Here is a 19,948-nt window from a genome sequence, read left to right as displayed (position 1 = left end):
CGTGGTCGCCGCAGTAAGGAAAGGCAGTACGCGGTGCGCCGCGCGGTTGTCGAGCACGAGAATGACCGTCCTATATTTTTTTTTTCTCCATGTCATGGTTGATCTCAACGAGCCACTCAGCGAACAAGTCACCCGTAATCCCCCTGTAAACTTGAGCCTAACGGCGCATTCATCGAATATAAAACAAAAAAGAAATGGCTGTGGCTTAGCTTGGTTAAGCCCGGTAATTGCGAAAGCAATATCCGTAGCTACGCCATGGTTCAGCTGGTAGTGTAGCTGGTGGTGGTGCTTGTGGTTAGACTTGTGGTGATTCATCGGTTATCCAATCCAATCCAATCCAATATGCTAATATGGTAGCTACCGGCCTCGCTACGCGACGGGCTGAAAGTGCAACTAGTATTGCTTTCGCAATAAAAGTTGCGCGTCATTCATGTATTTGCGTTGTGCTTGTATAGTGTTCGATAGCATAGTTTCCAAAGCACTGCGCCTTAACTGCGTGTCTGCCCGATGATACAAGTCGACCACCGGTAGCTGCCATTCATGCTTCTGCACAGAAAGCCAACGCGAAGCTTGCTGCCCTTTCCACTATAGCGCTAGGCGTTGCCTTTCAAAGCATGAGTTTTTGACGACCACATCTGGTAAAAACTTCTGTCAGCCTTCCATACGTCCCGGAGTTCTTCGAGCTCTTTTTGTAGCAGGCCATCAGCAACGTTTCAAAGGTTGGCTTATGCAGGCGCAGAATACGATATTTACCATTTATTCTCCGATTCCTGCTTCGAAGGGAAAATTTATCTCACTGTAAGCGCCGCTCTTGATTAGCTCACTGTCACTCATATCTTAATTCCGTGCATTAGGTGGAGAAGACACGGGTACAAATGTTTCACAACATATTTGCGCACAAGTAATTCCTTAGTATCATTGAGATTGTTCGCCAGTTTCCCAGGGCTCTTCGTTTCTTTCGTACGTATATTCAACTTGTCATTCATCTGGCTTTTCATGCCTGCTGAAAAACAGGAACTTACGAGCACAACGCCTAATTTGGCGCAAGGTGTCTTCAACATGTCCGTCGAAACACGCACACGTAAACATCCCGTGAGTGCTTTGGCCGTGTGCCGTTTTTTAGTGTGTTTGGGTTTCATGAGCGACCCGCCGCGCCGCGGTCTTGCCAGGCGCCTGGTCATGCAATAAACATGCGCCTCGCGCGGCCTTAGTCTTGGTCAACGGCCACTGTGAAGAACAGAGGGGGGGGGGGGGGGGGGGGGGGGAAGCACCGGCATTCCACTACGATTCCAACCAAAACAAGCATTAAGTTGGTAATTTTGACAAACAACTCCTCTCCCGGCATTAAAATTGAGTTAAGCACTTCCTTGTTTTTCTTTCCTTGGACCATACACATCTCGTCCGGGTGCGCTGAGAACGCTCAATCTTAATTCTTCTCGGATATCTCGCAGTGGTCCTTACTCGCTGATTCGTGTCGGCATTCAGCGCAGCGCGTGAGGGGAATGTTAGCGGAGGGGAAGAAGGTCGTTCTTTGTCCATCTATCTCTTTACAAGGTCAGGCAAAAGTGTGCCGTTCGCTTTCCAGCCGCTGTCGCTACACAATGTCATTAATTACGGTCGTTTTCCTCGTTGCACTATTATCTTCATTGCGGGTGGTTTAAAGCCAGAAAAAACGGCGGAAAAGCAGCCGCTCTCGCAATGTCCGGCAACAAACTCCCCTGCCTTCTGCCGCTTACGTTGCTCGTTCTCTGCGTGCCTGACAGCAATGCGGCCCAGAGCTCGCCAATCTACCTTACAGCCAAGACAACCAACGGTCCAGTGCGTGGTCAACTCCTGGATGTGGACGGGGCGTCCGTAGCTCAGTACCTCGGCATACGATACGCGGAACCTCCTGTTGGAAAGCTTCGGTTCCGCAAGCCGGTTCCCGCTCAACCATGGCACCCAGAAACGCTGGACGCGCTCGAGTTTTCAAGACCATGTGCCCAGGCCAATGGCTCTCTGCCCCCCGTGTCGTGGCTCGTGCCCAGGGACAAAGTCAGCGAGGACTGTCTTTTCCTCAACGTCTGGCACCCGGTGAGCGGGAAGGAGTCGCGAGGAGTCCTGTTCTGGGTACACGGCGGCGGTTACCGTGCGGGCACGGCTTCCGATCCCGACTTCGACGGAAGAAAGTTGGCGGCCGCCGGCGACGTCGTAGTCGTCACCGTCAACTATAGGCTGGGATCGTTCGGCTATTTATACACGGGCCCTGGCACATCGACCGGCAACTACGCGCTCTGGGACCACAACCTGGCACTGCGCTGGGTGCGGGACAACATCGCGAGGTTCCGAGGGGACCCCGGTCGAGTGACGGTCTGGGGAGAGAGCGCCGGAAGCATAGCCGTCGGTTCCCTGCTCCTGTCCCAGCAGAACGCTGGTCTCATCCACCGGGCCGTCCTGGCAAGTGGTAGCAACTTCTGGTTGCTGCCTCAAATGAATGACGTCGGCCACGAGTTCACCGACCGAATCGCCAAGCATGTGGGCTGTCTGGACGCATCGAAGCCTTCGTCCAAGTCCCACCCCGCTCAAGTCCTCCAATGTCTGCGCTCTGCCCCTGTAGATCTCATTATTGACGCCGAGCAAACGCAGTTTCCCGAGGACCTGGTCACTTTCCGGCCCGCTTTCGGCGACCAGTTTCTCCCCCTTCCTGACTTGACGGCCCTTTCGAAGAGGTTCTTCATTCCCCTGGAAAGTCTCCTCGTGGGAGGAGTAACAGAGGAAGGCAGCTTGTTTCTATACTTTAAGGACCACGTGCTGTTCGGTCCCACGATGCCCAAGCTGAGCAAGGACCAGGCTTTCGACTTTGCCGTCAAGCACTACCTCGGAGCTCTGCCCATGCCTGCCCAGCTCATGATCAAGCAGTTCTACCAAAGCAACGTCACGAGTGACCAGGATTATGAAGGCGTGTTAAAATCCCTCATTGACATGGTTGGAGACTTCCTCATCTTCTGCCCGACTAAGTTTCACGCTGAGCTTTTCGCCACGACCAATCGTCCAGCCTACTTCTACATGCTGGACCACAGGTCCGAGAAAGGCCGCTATCCGCCTTACATGGGCTCCATGCACTTCGAGGACGTGCAGTACTTCTTCGGCCTGCCGTTCGTCTTCCCTCATCGGTACACGGACGAGGACCGCGCTTTCAGCCTGCTCTGCATGCAAGTCATTGGTGCTTACGTCAACAACGGGTGAGTGGCGCTTAGCAGAAACAAGTAGTGTACAGACCCGGCAAAAACAAGACGTTTAGCTGCGGATCGCGGAATAAGTACACGCGTGTGTGACAGGCGGGATACGGTCGATCAAAGCAGTGATTACGTATTCAAGACATGGAAATACTTTCACTGGGACACGTACGGGACCTGCGAGGGGCACAGGCGGGCCCCTATACGGCGGCGTAGAGCTATCGACTCGGTTCCCCCGTGATCCGCATGCGGAAAAAAGTGCAGTGGATGCGCTAAAACGTCTTCATATGCAGTGAATATAATCAGGTGCCCTTGCTGCATCATCTGATGCTTTTGCTGAAGCTTCTCTTCCTGGGTGGTTTTCTTCTTTTCTTTTTGCTGCGGGAGTCGATCTGCTCGAAGATCTGGGCCAGTCGACACCTGAATCGCGCTTTCAGGTACTGGCGGTGGTGTCCACTTGAAAACTGTTTTCGCTCAGTAGTAGATGCTGATCAACGCGAAAAACCACCAGCCTACTTTTTTTTTTCGCTTCCCGAACTTGGGGACGACATGCACGACGTATCAACCAATATGCGGGTTAATGCGGTGGCATAGTGCGCTTTTGTCTCCGCGTAGTATTCGATTTTAGCGCGAATAATCGATTATAGCGTGAAAGGGGACACTTCTATTTCCGGTAAAGAAACTCGCGTTACACTCGAGTAAATTCGGTATCCTTTTCGATTCTCAGCTCTTCACCCAATGTTTTCTTTTCCTTTTTTCATCTCCCTATCTGCATCAGCGATATTTGTGCAAGAAGAGCGAAAACTGCAGACGATATGTCACGCTGGAACGAATAAAGTTAACATATATGCCTCCTCTCGAAGTTATCGAAACGAAGGTACTCAGTCCTTCCTCTCAAGACGAGTCTGTGCCGTTCTTTAGACGGAAGTGGCGGCTGACTAGTATTTACTCGTTTTCTTCCGAAAGCTTAAAAATGTCAGAAAGAAGAACACCTGGAAATGAGATCGTCAAGTCCCACGGGCTGTCAGTTTCTTATTCTCATATTTGTGCATGCTTACTTTCTTCTAATCTTAGAGCAGGTGCGGAAGTAAATTCGATGGGCTTGAACGAACTTGCTTGTTGAGCCAGTGATTTTCATACTGGCAGTTCTTCGCCTCTATTCGTAAGCACTGTATGTATAGCCACTCTGTCTTCTTCTTGTTTTCTCTATTTCTGTTGTCTTTTCCGAGTGCATACGGACCTTGACAAAACTAAAATTTTGTCAGGATCCCTGAATCCAAGTCTTCAGAACAAGTTTTTAAGACGCCGAAAAATTTTGCTATTTCCCAGGACGCCAGCTCTCAACTAGTCTAGAGCGCTAAAGCTAGGGTAGCAGTGGTTTAACGCGATCATTTTCAAACTTCAAGCAAACCCCAACCAACATTCTCCTAATATTACAAGCGTATGCACTGGGACAGATCTTAGACATGCAAGGCCCGCGCATGCTTCTCGAATATATTGTCAGTTCTTCCAACGACCTCTTCCTTTTTGCAAGCCTTTTCTCTTCACGCACAGTCTTCTTCCTTGAGAGTCATTTTCTCCTATAGTGTTTCGATTTTGCACTTGGCTGACAACTATTACCCGGCGCTCGATATCCCCCGCGCAAGCGCTGACAGCGTCGCTTAGAATAAGGCTGCATACGACGTTTGATTCAGTTGATGCAGCCTTTTGCTCTGCAGCGAGGAAGTTAAACGCGGCAGAAAAGAAAAAAAAAACTTCAAAATGTGAGTGTCCAACACAACCACAAGGCTGGAAGAGGAGCGACTAAGACCATGGGGAGTGGGAGTCTGCCCTGCATCGGAACAGAACGCCTGATTGATCACCCGACCGCCGTCAACGCGAAGTCTTCAGAATTTGCTCATTCCCTAAAGCCGAGATTTAACGAGCTGCCGCAGCAGGCAGTGTGGCGGCGGTTTCGGCGTCTCGCCGCGCCGCGCGCTGCTGCTGCATGCTGCGCTGTCCGTGAGTCGAATGCGTTATTCATCCTCGTTATTTCTGAATCAATTCTGTCTCTGCGCATGGACTGCTGACACTGATGAATAGTCTAGTCGCGCAGAGCACCTTCACGTGCCTAGCCATCTGATATCGATGCTAGTATTGACATCAATGTTTGTTAAAGTACACCTCCCAAAACTCGACAAGGGTTTTCTCATTAGTGCGGCAGAAAAAGACCGTGGTTTCTTGCAATTGCCCTTCTTTCTTTGTGCGTGTGTGCGGCACGTGGCTTAACGCTGTTCTGCGCGTGGATTAGCGCTGTTCGATGAGCGTGGTTCCCTGCTATAAGCAAGCGCTTTTTTGTTTGTTTGTTTGTTTGTTTCTCGTGTCGTTACACTCCTTGTCGCATTTTAATCTCAACCCTAATTTAAACTGCGCTCGTGCGGAACCATATACTGGGATGAAACCGAGCCCTTCCGGCTTTCGTATCAACCGCGCTGGGCATACTGCAATTAACATGAGAAAGCTTTCTGCGCGCGCCGCCTCATGCCTTCATGTTCCCTTGTTTAGCATCGTTAGGCAGCGCTCGTTTTATTCTTTTATCATTCGTGAAAAGGTTACGGAAAGCTAGCACGTGCCCATCCTTTGTTTTCTTGGTCAAATAGCGTCGTCCAGCGTCGTCCTGTGACCCTCCCTTACAAAAATGCTTCTTGAGACAGTGTTGAAGTTCTCATGAGCAGACTCAACATGCCATGTTGAATTTTTGTTGTGACCAGGATGGGCTAGTGTTGGTGAATTGTTGAGGCCGAGTTGAAACTCATTGGAAAAGTGGCCACTGTGCTAGAGTTGAGCATTCTCAATGAAATTTCTGCTTTGCGTTCATGTTGAATTCATGTTGGAATTACGGGAGTGAATCAACACGCCATTCTGAATCTTGGCTGGGGTAAAAAAGCAAAAAATCCTGGGAATGCATTCGTATTGCGCCAGATGAACCGACTACCAATGCAATTTTCGGCGGTATATTCATATTGCTGCGATTTCTCGTTAACGTGAAGCCATCACCCCCTGTGACGTAGCGCTCCACACATACGCATATAAATATAAGTATATAAATATATATATATACATACACATCCATACACATCCTACACATCCATCAGATAAAGAGCATGGGACAGTACTGCACACGAGGCTATAGAAAGAACTGACAGAGTTCATCTTGATCTTCAGTGCAACCTCGGCTTCGCCCTTATATAGTCCTACTCAGGGGTGTCCGGACCTGCGCAGGTTATGGCCTGCCGATCAGCAAAGTTATGTCAGTTATTACTCTTAATATTTATTTATTTTATGTGTAGTAGAAGTAGTCAAGTTCATAGGCAACGGTCTATTATTTGACGACCTTGATTTATTCGTAAACAACTTAATTAAAGCATTAATTAAGCGCCCTTTTTTATGAGAGCACATACGAATCCTCCAAAGTAGGTATGCCTGAATGAGCATAGTGCACTTTTTTCTATGCAAGAAAATGACTTTGAGCGGTTTATGAGAGTTTTAACGGGTGCTGCAGCGTTCTTAATATGTGTAATGTGATCAGGTTCTGTTTACACGATGGATGTCGAAATGATTTCATTTAGTTAGGCTTAGAAACGGCTGCCTTGAGATGATTCAACTTAAATCCAACAGAAATTGCTCAACAGTAAATCTCTTGACTACGCTCAACAAAAATTCCGTGCAGCAGGTGTTGAGTAGGCTCAACATACATTGAGTTCATGTTGGTTTCCAGTTGATTCAACAGGAGCTCAACAAGGCGTCAACTGAAGCTCAAAAGTCATTTTTGTAAGGGCTCTCTGTGCCTGCGTCCTTCCGCTGGTTTTTTTTTTCTTTAGAAATAATTGCACAAATTACCGCGACGACCCGGGTGACCGTCAGTGATATCGCGTTTTGATCTCTGCGCAATGTAAAAAAAAAATTGGCTGTGGTTTAGCTCTGGTTAAACCTGGAGGATTGCGAAAGCAACATCTGGGCGTAGCCATATACTGTTGCGTGAGCTGCATTGCCCACAGTCTCGCCGTTTCGCTTGCTCTTGCTCATGAGCGAGGAGCAAGTGACGTCACTACGCACAGCTGGCGTGCCGGCGGCCCTGGCACGCTAGCTGTGCGCCGCTACTGCGCATCGGAGAGGAGAGAGAGAGAGGCGATGGAGAGCGCGCGGCAGCGGCGGCGGCCCCGGCACGCTAAATATCCGCCGCTACCGCGCATGCGCAACTGGCGAGCGCGGCGGCGGCACCTCTGAGTCACCCGCGCTAGAGTCACTGGAAAATTTTCCAGTGACTCTAGCCCGCGCAGCGACAGCGGCGGCGCGCCAGCTGCGCGTCGTGTGACTTCACTGCTCCTCGAGCATGCGCAGTATGGCCTTTCCTCGGCTCCGCGAAATGGCTCGGCGACAAGCGTAGTGTTGCTTTCGCAACAAAAAGTAACTGTTAGTCGCAGTCGCTCGTCAATGAGCGTGCAACAAGTGTACCTTCGCCGCTGAGCTCCCAGTTCCACAGTTGCGCAGTGCAGACTTTCACTAGACTCAGTCGATCACCTGCTTACCTCCGAGTTGTCTGGAACGCTCCGGCTCACAAATGCTGATAAGCAGACGTGGCACATTTTCCTTATAGCACCAAGCGAACATAGCAATGTTAAGTCTTCGTTGGTCTGGAGGTGATAGCGTCACTTTCGAATAGTGACGTTACTGAACTTTCTAGAATGCATAGTGGCACCGCATAAACGCATAGAGGTGTGGAGGAACGAAATAAACAGGACAGAACGCGTCCTGCGTCCCTCTTTTCGTTTGCGCGGTTCAATTTTGAATTTTAGTAGTTCGAACCACCAACTAGCCGGCCTTTTACTTTTGCTCAACGTTCTGTTACAACCGTCATGCGCTGTCATCGCTACGCTAAAACCTGGACAACTTCCCTATAGTACAGCGGCCTCTGTAAAGGCGAATGCATGCACGCCTGTGAACGGCACATGCTAGTGCAGTGACTTGTGTTTTGTGAGGTCGGTGGTTTGAACAGCGTTTTTACCGGTGAGGCTCCCTGCCTTCCCTTCTCCTCCTCCTCCTTCTTACCGGTGAGCATTCAGGAGACAAACTGAAAAGAAACTGTCGATAAAAATATAAGGCGTCCCATGCTCACATTATGGGCGAATTTAAGAATTTATGAAGGGGAGGGGGGGGGGGGGGTATCCGCCACTCTTCCATGAGCGAGAAATGTTTCGCGTGAAAACCTCACTGGCCCCGTCTTATCCACGAAGAAAATTGAGGAATGCATGCGTTGTGGAGACAGGACGACTTCCTCCCGAAGTTGCTCACAGATCCACCCTTAAGTCAGAATCTCTCTATTCTGCAAGAGGTCTGCAACATCTACTGTAAATATTCATTACTACTGCTTGCGTGCGGTGCACACACACCCAACAATTCTGGACAAAATCATTTTTGAACGGCAGAGACTTTATGAGCGCATATTTTTAAAGATTGCAAGATTTCACTATAGCAATCAATATATCTTGCAGATCTCCCTTCGACAGGCTTGCATTTTTTCTTTTTTGCTATTAACGTTTTTGCTATCGTCAAAAGCGTTCCCCGTTAGCTTTCTATGGCAGTCTTAACTGCTCCTTGCGAGCGATCGAAAAAGTTTAAACGAAAGATTTTGCTGCACATCTAATGAGTGGATCATTAACTTCAATATTTGCATATCACCACCTTACAATTCTGCCATTTTTAAAATTTTTGCTCTAGAACGTTGAACATGTCGGCTGACTTTACAAGAGTTCTTCGGGTTTAACATTTCTGTACCTCTATATATTTACCGCTATAAAATTACCGGGGACACGAAATACACGTCAAAACAGCATGTCACGTCAAAACAATATGCGTCAGAACAGCGCACAAAAAACACCACAGCGACAAAACAGCAAGCGTCAGAACAGCGCACAAAAAACACCACAGCGACAAAACAGCACAGGGAAAAAACAGCACTACCCATTAGCAGTTGCCTTTTTTATCTTTAACCAACCTTAAATTTGTGACATTCCAGCTCCTTCAGCAGAGGCGGAGTCAGTGACTAAGAAGTCTTCACGTGTCAGTAATCCTTTTTCGAACTATGCCTGCGAATAGCTTTTCTCTTAACGTTACTGGACGACGAGCTGTCCCGCACTTTAGTTACTTTAGAATGATGTGGAAAGGCTTCGTGAAGATTACTTTGTTTTGTAATTCCGAATGTGTGAGTCGCGAATAAGCTATTCGCGTGTCAGATCTGAAACGAGTTAATGGTGATCAAAACTAGGCTGACGAGCTCAGACCTTCACTGCATATCCCCAAGAAATTGACCGTACTACGCACTTGCCACGCAGTGTGCGTACTAATGCTCGAGGAGCGCCTCTTTCACGCTTCAAAAATTCAACGTAAGGAATTACGTGGGTCCGCTCAAGCGATTGGGTAAATTAAATATTTCGTCACTCAAACGTGGGAGGCCTATACAAATCCTTCAAGCTCGAGGGGAGTCGAAACGCTTCGGTTGAACAAAAGGTGCGCATCGGAGCTTCTGTGTGCTGTACTGGCAAATTCATGAGAACCTCTGCCCCAGTCCGCTCGATTGCAGTCCTGCGCTGTATACACGTGAGAACACTTTCCGAAGAAACTGGATACCTTACCTAGTCGCCAAACCCGGAAGTATGGTAGGTACTGACTCGACGAGAACCGCGCCGGACTTGGTAATTACGATGAAGCGCGTGGAACTGGCGGGCCGTTTATTCATTCGTTAAATTAGTCAGGGGAGGCAGGCTTAGCGCGGCCGGTCCTCCACGGTCGCAAGGATGGCCTATCGCGCGGTAGATTTCGCTCCAGGGATTCACCGCCGGTTGGCTCGTCAACCGCAAGCAGCTCGCGAGATCGACCGGTCTTCCAGGTATTAGTCTGAAGCATCAAGGCGTCCGCAACAGCCGTGTTGATAGGAACATGTTCATTCATCATGAAGTGTTTACCTGTAGACAAAACGTAAGCCGTGTGGTTAGGACTGCATGACTATAGATTCGGCAAACGAGTACTTGAGCCAAGCATAAATTCAGTGGAACCTAAAATAGCAGTAATAGCATCACAACACAAAGAACTGAAGAAATTCATATCCATAAAATATAAATTAACATGTCGACATAGCCTGTGAGCCACTCCCCCCATAAAGTGTTTACTGAGGCAACATATATCTGAAAAAGCAGAGGGGGCACTGGGACAAATATTCCTTTCTAATAATGGCACCGGATATCCACAAACCAAAATTTTGTGTCTCGAGATGAGGCAAGGCGTTTAATTTATTAAAATGAATGCGAATATCGAAAGTGAGAGATTGCCTATCATGTAGTTTGTATTTACAGATCTGACAAACAACGTAAGGGTCAGCAGGAGTGTCGGCTGGTCGATGGGGAAGGGGGTCATGTTGTTTCTAGGGCGATCTTAACAGAGAAATGCCTAGAAGTGTGCACTCGTGTGCAAATGGGTGAGTGTAATCCCCGTACTGCGGCTGCACTAGCTGCGCATCAATGCGCAATTCCATTAAACTCGCCAGGAGTGCGTATCTTGACCGCCTTGCTTGAGTGTGACTGTAAGCTTGTCTTTGCACTGCAAAGAAAATTCCTGCTTTGCTATAGTTTGTTTCTAAAAGAGCTTTGAATTAACCAGTGAATTAGTTTTGCAAGCCAAAGAGGAGGAATCCTGTGGCTATGCGAAGCATGCGGCAGTAAAATCGCTTCGAATTTATTTCGACCATCTAGGCACGCATAACAAACAGAAAAGCGGCATTTTCGCATTGTGCCTCCATCGAAATGTGTCCTTGGCGACCAGAATCCAACCCTGAACCTTGTGCTCCGCAGCAGAACGCCATAGCCACAGATCCATCTATAGATAGTCTCGGTGTTTCCACGTGCTTATGCGCTGTTTGTTATGCGTGCAGGAAGCCTGAGGTTCCGGAGAGCGACATCGACTGGCCCGTCTTCAGCCGGCAGCAGCCGACGCACGTCATGCTGCATGCTGGAAACGGCAGCAGCGTCGAATGGGGCTTTCACGAGGACGGCTGCGACCTGTACCGGCGCCTGTACAAGATGCTCGACATCGACGTCCCCTGATGGCTCGTATACATCAGCGGGGTCCTGCAAGCCAAGCCGGCCTCATATCGTCCTGGTGCATGCGACTGCGGCGAAGTGGCCATCCGTATCCACTGCGAGGCCCCGGTAATTGTCGTAATTAAAATCCTGTTTTTGTGCATCTTCGTCAGTGGAGGTTGTTTTTTTCGTCCTCGCTGCTGCTTCGTAGCGAGGTCAGGCCGTCTCGTTGACGATGCCACCTGGGCTTCCGATTGGCAGCGGGCCCAAAAATTAAGACGACGGCTTTCGCGCGCATCTTCGTCAGTAGATGTCCTTTCTTCCTCCTCGCTGCTGCTTCGTAGCGAGGTCAGGCAGTCTCGAAAACGTTTAGGCCTTTGCTTCCGTTTGGCAGCGGTGCGATAAAATGTAGTCGACGGCTTTACACATTGCTGTGTACCATGATTAATACGGTGCAAAGGGGAGAGCAACACCTATGTGAAGCCGCCTGAGCTCTTCTTACCGACGCTTCTGGCTAGAATCCCCAGTTTCAGACCCCTTCTTTTAGTCCCTCTGCACGCTGCTGACTGGTCAAGCTCCCTTAGTATGCAATGGCCGCCCAAGGAGCTAAGCGGGACCGAGATACAGCACAGGACAAGAAAAGCAAAAAAAAAACATGAGGGGCGACGCTTTTTATTTGTCTTTCAATATTCGTTTTTAATATTCGCCTTTTAATTGTGTGTCTCCGATTTCGCGCCGCCGCTAGGAGCGCTACTGCTGCTCGCCTCCCTTCATGGACCTCCCTTCATTTTCCTCTCTCACTCTTTCTTTTGCTTTCACGGCGGCGGCTTCGACGCGAGCGCGATAGTTCCTCTCGCTCCCGCTAGGGACGCGATTGCAGCGGGCCTCCTCTCCTTCTGGCCTTTCCCTCTCTCACTCCTTCACTCCACCCTCCGTCCATACAAAGGCCATATAAACAGATTTTTAGCAAACGAGGCCCATAGTATCGCAGTAAGAACAAAATTTCGATCAACGCATCTTTCCGTGCGGCGCGGCATCGGCAATACCGAAGCAGAAGCGCATATAGAGAAGAGAAATCGCCATCTTCCTCCTCTATTACGGCACGGCGTTGGCTACTGACACAGAAGCATGCGACATGCAAAAAAAAAAAACAATATTTTCTCGATACATTTGTTCAGACACTGCCAGCTTGGTCACAAGGACGTGACTAAGGTGTATAATATCTTACCTGCTCGACGCAAGAACTATGATCGAACCGACGTGCCCGTAAGCGGAGAAGAAAAACTAGGCGCGGTGTTTACGCATTGACCCGCGGCGCGGTCCGTGCTCGTGGCCTCATGCGCATGGCCTAAACATTTCCCATGCGGTGCATACGCGGAGTTCTTGTTTTCCATAAACTATGGAGGCCAAGGAGCATAATAGTGTCATAAGGGATGTCCTGTTTTCCTACCAGTAAGAACCTGATGACAATGCAGTAGTTGTGAGATCTCCACGCGAGCATTTCATTGAAGGTGTCATACGTCGGAGGGAAGTGTATCAGGCACTGCCTGATCAGCCAACTTGGTTAAATGTGTTGGATGACTTGGTTGAACTGAAAAAATTTTAACCTGCCGTGTCAGCTGTTGCTGTCATGTTTTACTTCTTTGTACCCGTTGTGAAAATGCAATAAAGAAAAAAAAGTGCATACGCGGAGTTCACGCCCTCTGAAAACAAACAAAAAATGCGCGCTTATGGGAGGAGGGGCTTAAGGTGCAGTCACGAGCTATTTTCCTTGTGGTCTCTGTTTATGCCTGAGGCATGGACTCTATCTAAACAGGAGAGGCGAAGATTACGTCGTGATATATTTCACGTGGCGCGTATGTTTATCCCGACGGCGCTGGCCCTCAACAACGTGAACTTGTCAGCACATATGGCTCTCAGGCCGGCGGAATACATGCAAGCCGTGTTGGAATAAAGACCTTGAGCTAATTAAGTGGCACTACACCGTCTTTGATAAAAAATGTCTTGCTCTTTTCGCTTCAATAAAGTTGATTCTTCCTCATCTCTCATCGTCTCTCACTGAATCTGTGAACTGTGTGGGAAGTTGCTGAGAAGTGCATTGAAGAAGGATGAATAGCTGGGCGAGTTTGTAATAATTCATCATGGGGGGTACAGCGCGAAGAAGACGGAGGACGAAGCAAGAAGACTACACAGACGAGCGCTGAAGTGCAACTATGCTGATTTCGCGTTACCAACATGAAATGCATTGCACAGTTGCATTTTGCCTTTCCCGCGGCGGCTTTCCCGAGTGACCTGTCTCCCGCGTCCTCTCACTGTTGTCCGTCCATCCAATTAGGTGCAGAGGCCTCCGCACCTGTGGAAAGGTCAGAGTACCCCTACTCTGCACCTGTGCGGACGGCAAACGCCGTGAAACGGACAACTTGCTCCTCACAGCTATAGCTAGCGCTTTAATAAATGTGCTACTGAGAGTCCACCTCACAAATACGGGTCCAAGCTCACTTCGATAACAGAGGAATACCCATTAGAAAAACACATGAGTGCAACGAGGATGTACAGCATTTGTGAAAAGTTTGGAGCCCACCGTGACCTGCCGGGCAGGAGCGGTGCCGAGCGACGGCGCAGTTATCTGCGTGAATGGAATAGAATGAGAGGGAATAGAATTTAATTAACAAAGAGAAACAACAGTTTCACCATTTCATCAAGAATAGCACAGCATAGACACAGGACAGACGCAACAAATTTTAGCTTTGACACACAGCATCAAATATGACAGGCGAGGCGAAATACAAGACACTTTTTAAGGAAAGAATTTGGGGATGGGGATGCGCGTGAGGATGCATAGGATGGAGTCCCCGTCGCCGGGCTCAACCGCCGCTGTTGAAAATCGCAAATGGCGGGATTTCTGTTTCATAAAGATATCATGCCACACCCCTAAGGCGGATTTTGAATGCCCCCTCCAATTGAAGAATGAACACCTGCTTTCGCAGGTTTACTCGGTTTAACTACGTTAAGCCCCTATCACTTTTTCTTTATTGTTCCTTCAGGCGATAGTTGTTGCTCACGGGGCAAGACGAAAGGAGATTATTGACCATGCTGACTCCAGCCTATGGTGTCCCTATGTAAGACTCATAAAACCTTATACCATGTAGACGTGCACCGCGGTTGTAACGTGTATGTGTATACCCATAACAGTGTGACTTCATTGCGGAGAACTCACAAAGTACGAAGATGAAAGTGTGCGCAGTTGCACAAGAGTAGATAAGTTGGCGTCCTAACTGGCTGCAAAGAAAGCCATACAGTTTTTTAAATGCTCATTGTTCAATCAAAATTTCCTCCTGGAACAAGGGCTCTGAACATGCGACTCTTGACTGGAGCTGTCAGTAGGCCAAATGAGCTAATCTGGGTAGTCGATGGCTGAATCAACTGATCGACAACTCGAAACAGCAATCCGGAGATTAATACAACCTATTATAACAAGTTCATCACAGTGGAGTCCACTTGAAAGAAGATATTACAGAATAATATCTTCTTTCTGTCCATATTAATAGCGATCAAAAATGACAACGTAGAGCCCAATTCATAACACTTGTTGCTCGGATAGATGGATGAGATCATAATCGCTTAGTAGGGCATATTTCAACAGCTCCTGAATTAGAAGCAGAAAAATGCTGATGGACCAGATGATGTACCAACCCGATAGTTAAAGCTTATATTTGAATTGCACCTTCCTTTTATCGCAAGATTGGCGCAAGGCAGCAGCAATTGTAGTATTTAATGGCGGCAGCCGAACCGGGCTGAGTAATCATCGCATATCTCTTTGTAAACTTATGGAACATGTAATACGGTTTATGGGTTTATGGGGGTTTAACGTCCGAAAGCGACTCAGGCTATGAGGGACGCCATAGTGGAACGCAGCGCAAATTTCGACCACCTGGGGTTCTTTAACGTGTACTGACATCGCACAGTGCACGGGCCTCTAGAATTTCGCCTCCATCGAAATACGGCCGCCGCGGCCGGGATCGAAAGCGTAATAGGGAAGCTCGTATTGCACTTTTATACTCGTGCCACACATGCAAGAGAAATGGCAGTGAATGCTAAAGGCCGTAAGTTTTCTAATGTGATTATTTTCGTAGTTGGTGCTACACGTCCACATTTAATGTCATTACACGGTAGTCACGGGGACGGCAACGCCTTCAAGGCAGTCGAAAAATTCGCCTGAATGTAAATATTGCCAATGAGCACGCAAATTTGGCGCTAAAATGCAATATAAAAATTGTTTTGCAAACAAATACCGCTGCTCTTGCTTGCCAAGTAAAAAAAAAAGCCATAAACACGCATGTCAGCACACAAGCCGAGAGTATCTGTCAGAAGTGCTTGTAAACTCGCCACCCTCCACATCGAAAATTCAGCAGAGATGCCTCATCTGACTGAAAGTTGTCAATAAACCATCTGCGACTGGAAATGAAGTTTTAATGCGAAAGCATTATATGGCTCACGAGACGAAAAGTTGTCCGCCGAATCTGTCACCGGAAGTTGTCCGCAGACCATGGCGCCGGAAATCGAGTGACGCCTTAGTCGTGACGTAAGTGTGGTAAAAGCTATAAAATTGACGCAGATGTAGTACGTCGTAATGATAGTGAATAAAGACCGGATATGACTAATGTCACAACTATCGAAGTACGTCGTAGCTAGAAACCGTGTATAACGAACTGCAACGTGACATAGGATGACTTGTAATACCGGATATAACGAAGTATCGAAGTATGTCGTAACTAGAAACCGGATATAACAAAGTGTCGCATTATGTCGTAGCCAGGAACTGGAAATAACGCACTTGCCGGTTATAACAAAATGTCACGTGACATAGGATTACTTGCATCAAAGCTATCAACAAAAAGTCGTGTAAGATAGGATGAATTGCAAAATGATTACGTCTTCAAAAGTCACGTGACACGGAATGAGAACGGTAAAAACTGCGCCAAAAAAGACGGGACAAGGGAGAAGAAGCACACGGGACAAGCGCAGAGTTACAACTGGTTTATTGCACCAACACCTCCTTCCTTCAACAACAAAGCGCATGCGCACCAACAACTTAAAGGTAAGAAACCATAATCATCTCGTCAATCCAAGAAATTCCAACTCCTTTGCGGTACAAGTGGATAGACGGCTTACTAACACATCTGTCAGGCTCTAATCTCGCGATTTCCAAAGCTTCGATAATTTCGCTTTCTTTTCCGTCGCGCGTCCGATAACCTTAGTCCTGTCAAAAAGAGGAGTGCATTCTTGGTCTTCATGCTTGCAGGTCTTACAATGCTTGGGCAGATGCTGCCCCCGTGAATCAGCTAAGTAATGCTCTAATAATCTAATATTGATGCACGGGCCCGTTTGCCCGACGTACACCTTACCACAGCTCAGCGGGATCTCACAAACTACGTTTCGTCTACACTGCACAAACTTGTTCCTGTGGTTGGCGCTACACTCAACCTTCTTTTGCCTATCTTTCCTCGCTAAATTGCACAAACACAACAGCTTGCAAGGAGCAGAAAAAAGGACCTCTACCCCGAATTTATAATGTCTGCCAAGTATAATTTATAATGTCGTACAAACTAGCCCCTCACCGCACCCTTCTAGACACAAAATAACTTGCAAAAAATGTTGACGTCATCAAAAAGGCACGTGACATAGGATCACTTGCAAAAAATGAAGTCATCCAAAAGTCACGTAACATAGGTTGACCTACAGAACAGCTGACGCCATGAAAAAGTCAGGTGACGTATGCACCGTCATGGAAAACCTGTTTTTCCCCTTCGTTCCGACGCGGCCGACCATCATCACCGTGCGTAAAGACAGCACCGGCTGGGCGAGGAGGGAAGTTTCCCTCATGGGGTAAGCGGAAGCAGCGACGGGAGCGCCACCTCGAAGGCTACGCGGTGCTCCGCAGAGCCGGGGATGGTCTCTTCGGGATCCGGCCAGAATTGCGAGCGGTTGCAGCAACACGCTCTCGTCACCTTCCGCGGCAGGCGCACAGAGATCTGTTGTGCCTTGCCGGTGCACTTCTGGTTCCAGGCAGCGAAACGAGCGCAGCAAACGCGCGCTCTCCTCACCTCCCCTTGCTTAGGGTCAGCAATTTCCAAGTCATGGTACCACAGCGTTGAAAGTAGCTTTCAAAACCAGGGGGCGAGATTGAAGAGTGCCGGGTTTCCGCTCTCCGTCTTGATGTCGGTGAGCGAGAGTTTGCTTAAACGTTCCAAAAGAGGTCATGCAGGTACCCCTGAACAAGAACCAAAAGAAAAACGAAAGTAAGCAGTGGTGCCCTACGTCCATGGAATGATGCACCGTCTAAAAGAAGTAGGGTCACGATACGAAGTGCAAGTAGCGTTTTCTGTTCCAAGAAAGCTTGGCCAGATCTGCGCATGGGCCCATAGAAGGGCTGAGTCATAAGCCAATACAGGCTGTAGCCTCCGGCACCAGTTTCGATATATAACATGTGCCATTAATTTGGCGTAGTATACAGCATTCCGCTGACGTGCAGAAGAACATACATAGGCCAAACGGGCAGTTAAGAACTTCTTGTTGGGCGAGTTGGTGCATACTGTTGCATACTGTTGTAGGAACGAATTGCGCACAAAAGACATACACAGGAAAACACGAGGGAGACTGAAAGAGCGCAAACTATCAACTGGTGTTTATTGGATTCAGAGCCGCTTTATAGGCAGTGTGCACACGTGCCTACAAAGAGGGGAAGGAGGGGGTAAGGAGGCAAATCAACCCTGCGCGACAATACATCAAAAACGCTCCAAAAAATTCTTTTCCGCGTTGTACAATGAAACAGAGGTGTCACTCACACATTTATCACCTCTTGCCTTGATGTGGTATGCCTCTAGAAGTTCACGGGAAACTTTGCCATTACTCCTGCCCAGAATTCTGATATTATTTAGCAGTGGCTCACAACCGGTGCATGCAATGCAATGAGCAGGCAAATTCGCTCCTTCTCTATTCCTAATTGAACGGGCAGGTGCCTCAATAAGCGATTGCGGGAGCATTTTCGTTCCCTCTCAAGTCGGCCTTTCAGAAACTTAGTCGATCATTGCAATTCATGCCAACGATGTTCGCCCCTCCTTGACAGGGTGGTGGTGCTGCACCGAGATAAAGTGACCTGAGAGCTCGCAGAAGCGTATCACATAAGGAAAGGAGAGGCTCATGCGTTAGTAGTACCGCCTAGTCACGAATTTTTCCCCCTCTCTCTCTCTGTCGTTGTTGATGTTCTCCTTGATGTTGATGCGGAGTCGTAGAGGGCGGGTCTCGTGAGTGACCCGGGGGACGTACTTTGCGACTGGTGAGATCAGACAGGCGTGCAGGTCTTCGGATGGTGAGGCACTTGGAAGGCTTTCTTCAAGAAATTATTTGTTACAAATGTATATACAACTTATTTACATATGCCGAGTGATTTCGGCCTCTCCACTTTAACTAAAAATAAAAACCTCAAAACTTCCACGACTCCGGACCACCGCTGGCCACCACATGGCCAACCCGTCCGGCCGCCGCTCAACTAACTCGCGTCTCCAACTCTACGCTTTCGGCCCCTGGACCACCACCGGCCACACACGACCGATCTGTCCGGCTGCCACACACCCAACCTCGGCGCTCTCCTTCGCGCGCACCCATCTCGTCACATTCCCGCCAAAACTCCATCCTCCGCCAATAAACAATCCTCCCGCCAAAACTTACTTTTTAGCCAATAGACGACTTTCCCGCCGTCGTTTAGAAGTAAGAGGTCACAAGGCAAAAGACAAGTAAACAATATAAAACACACACCTCGCTGTAAGCAGCCATGGCTAACTAGAAGCTATTACAACAGAAGGAAACAAACACAATTCAAAACACACGCTCCACTGTTAGCCGCTCTGGCCAGCTAGCAAGAACGAAAACAAGAACAGCGCCAGTCCACCCCGGCCGTCCTGTCGTCGTCTCGGGTTTCGGACCGACTTCCTAGAAGAAACCATTCCCCATTCGCTGGGGCCGAGGAGCGCGACCCTCGCACGCTACGCCGTTTTAAGTCCTTCTCCTTTTGTTTGCGCATTCCCCTGCTCCCCTTCGGCGACACTCCTCACACTTTACCACGACGCACGCTAGCTGCGGCGTGACACGCCTTGACTCTGCATGATAAAGAATTCACGTTTATTGAAACGTTTGCTGATTGACCATTTCCACGTGCTGTGCAACCGCTTGACGTGCAGAACAGCGATATGTAGGAGGTGATTTTTTCGAATAAAATTAATTTGATAGTTAATCCCTGGATAAATCCCTGGATAAATCCCTGGACCGGCTGTATCAGGCGTCTTGAAACGTGTAGAAAACATCTTGCACGCGTATTTTGTACCCAAAATTTACGAAGCATTGGACAAGCTTTGAATGAGACTGCTACTATAAACCTTGCCATGTTATGTATTTTTTGAACGGGATTGACCTAATTGCTCATAGGCGTAGATCTGAGCCATGCATTTCTTCGAATTTTTTTGCCTAATAATGGAGTTCGGCGTGGTTTTTCTATGTAAAATTTCTCGCTTGTCCCTCCCACCCTCCACAAATCTGCCCTAATTGGCAGTAGCTTATAAACCTTAG

General features: G+C 48.4%; 1 protein-coding gene across 1 annotated transcript; it reads left to right on the top strand.

Annotated features, from left to right (window-relative positions):
• Positions 1–1,533: 1,533 nt before the first annotated feature.
• LOC149341372 (cholinesterase-like) lies at positions 1,534–11,504 on the top strand. The gene is made up of 2 exons (XM_089541957.1): positions 1,534–3,221; positions 11,179–11,504. The coding sequence occupies exons 1-2, from the start codon at positions 1,699–1,701 to the stop codon at positions 11,348–11,350; spliced, it is 1,695 nt and encodes a 564-aa protein (XP_089398083.1). The 5' UTR covers positions 1,534–1,698; the 3' UTR covers positions 11,351–11,504.
• The last annotated feature ends 8,444 nt before the right edge of the window (positions 11,505–19,948 follow it).

This window comes from Amblyomma mixtum, chromosome 5 (genome assembly GCF_055824585.1).
Source record: "Amblyomma mixtum isolate Tamu chromosome 5, ASM5582458v1, whole genome shotgun sequence".
Classification (NCBI taxonomy): Eukaryota; Metazoa; Arthropoda; class Arachnida; order Ixodida; family Ixodidae; genus Amblyomma; species Amblyomma mixtum.
This window is presented reverse-complemented; position numbering and strand designations above follow the sequence as displayed.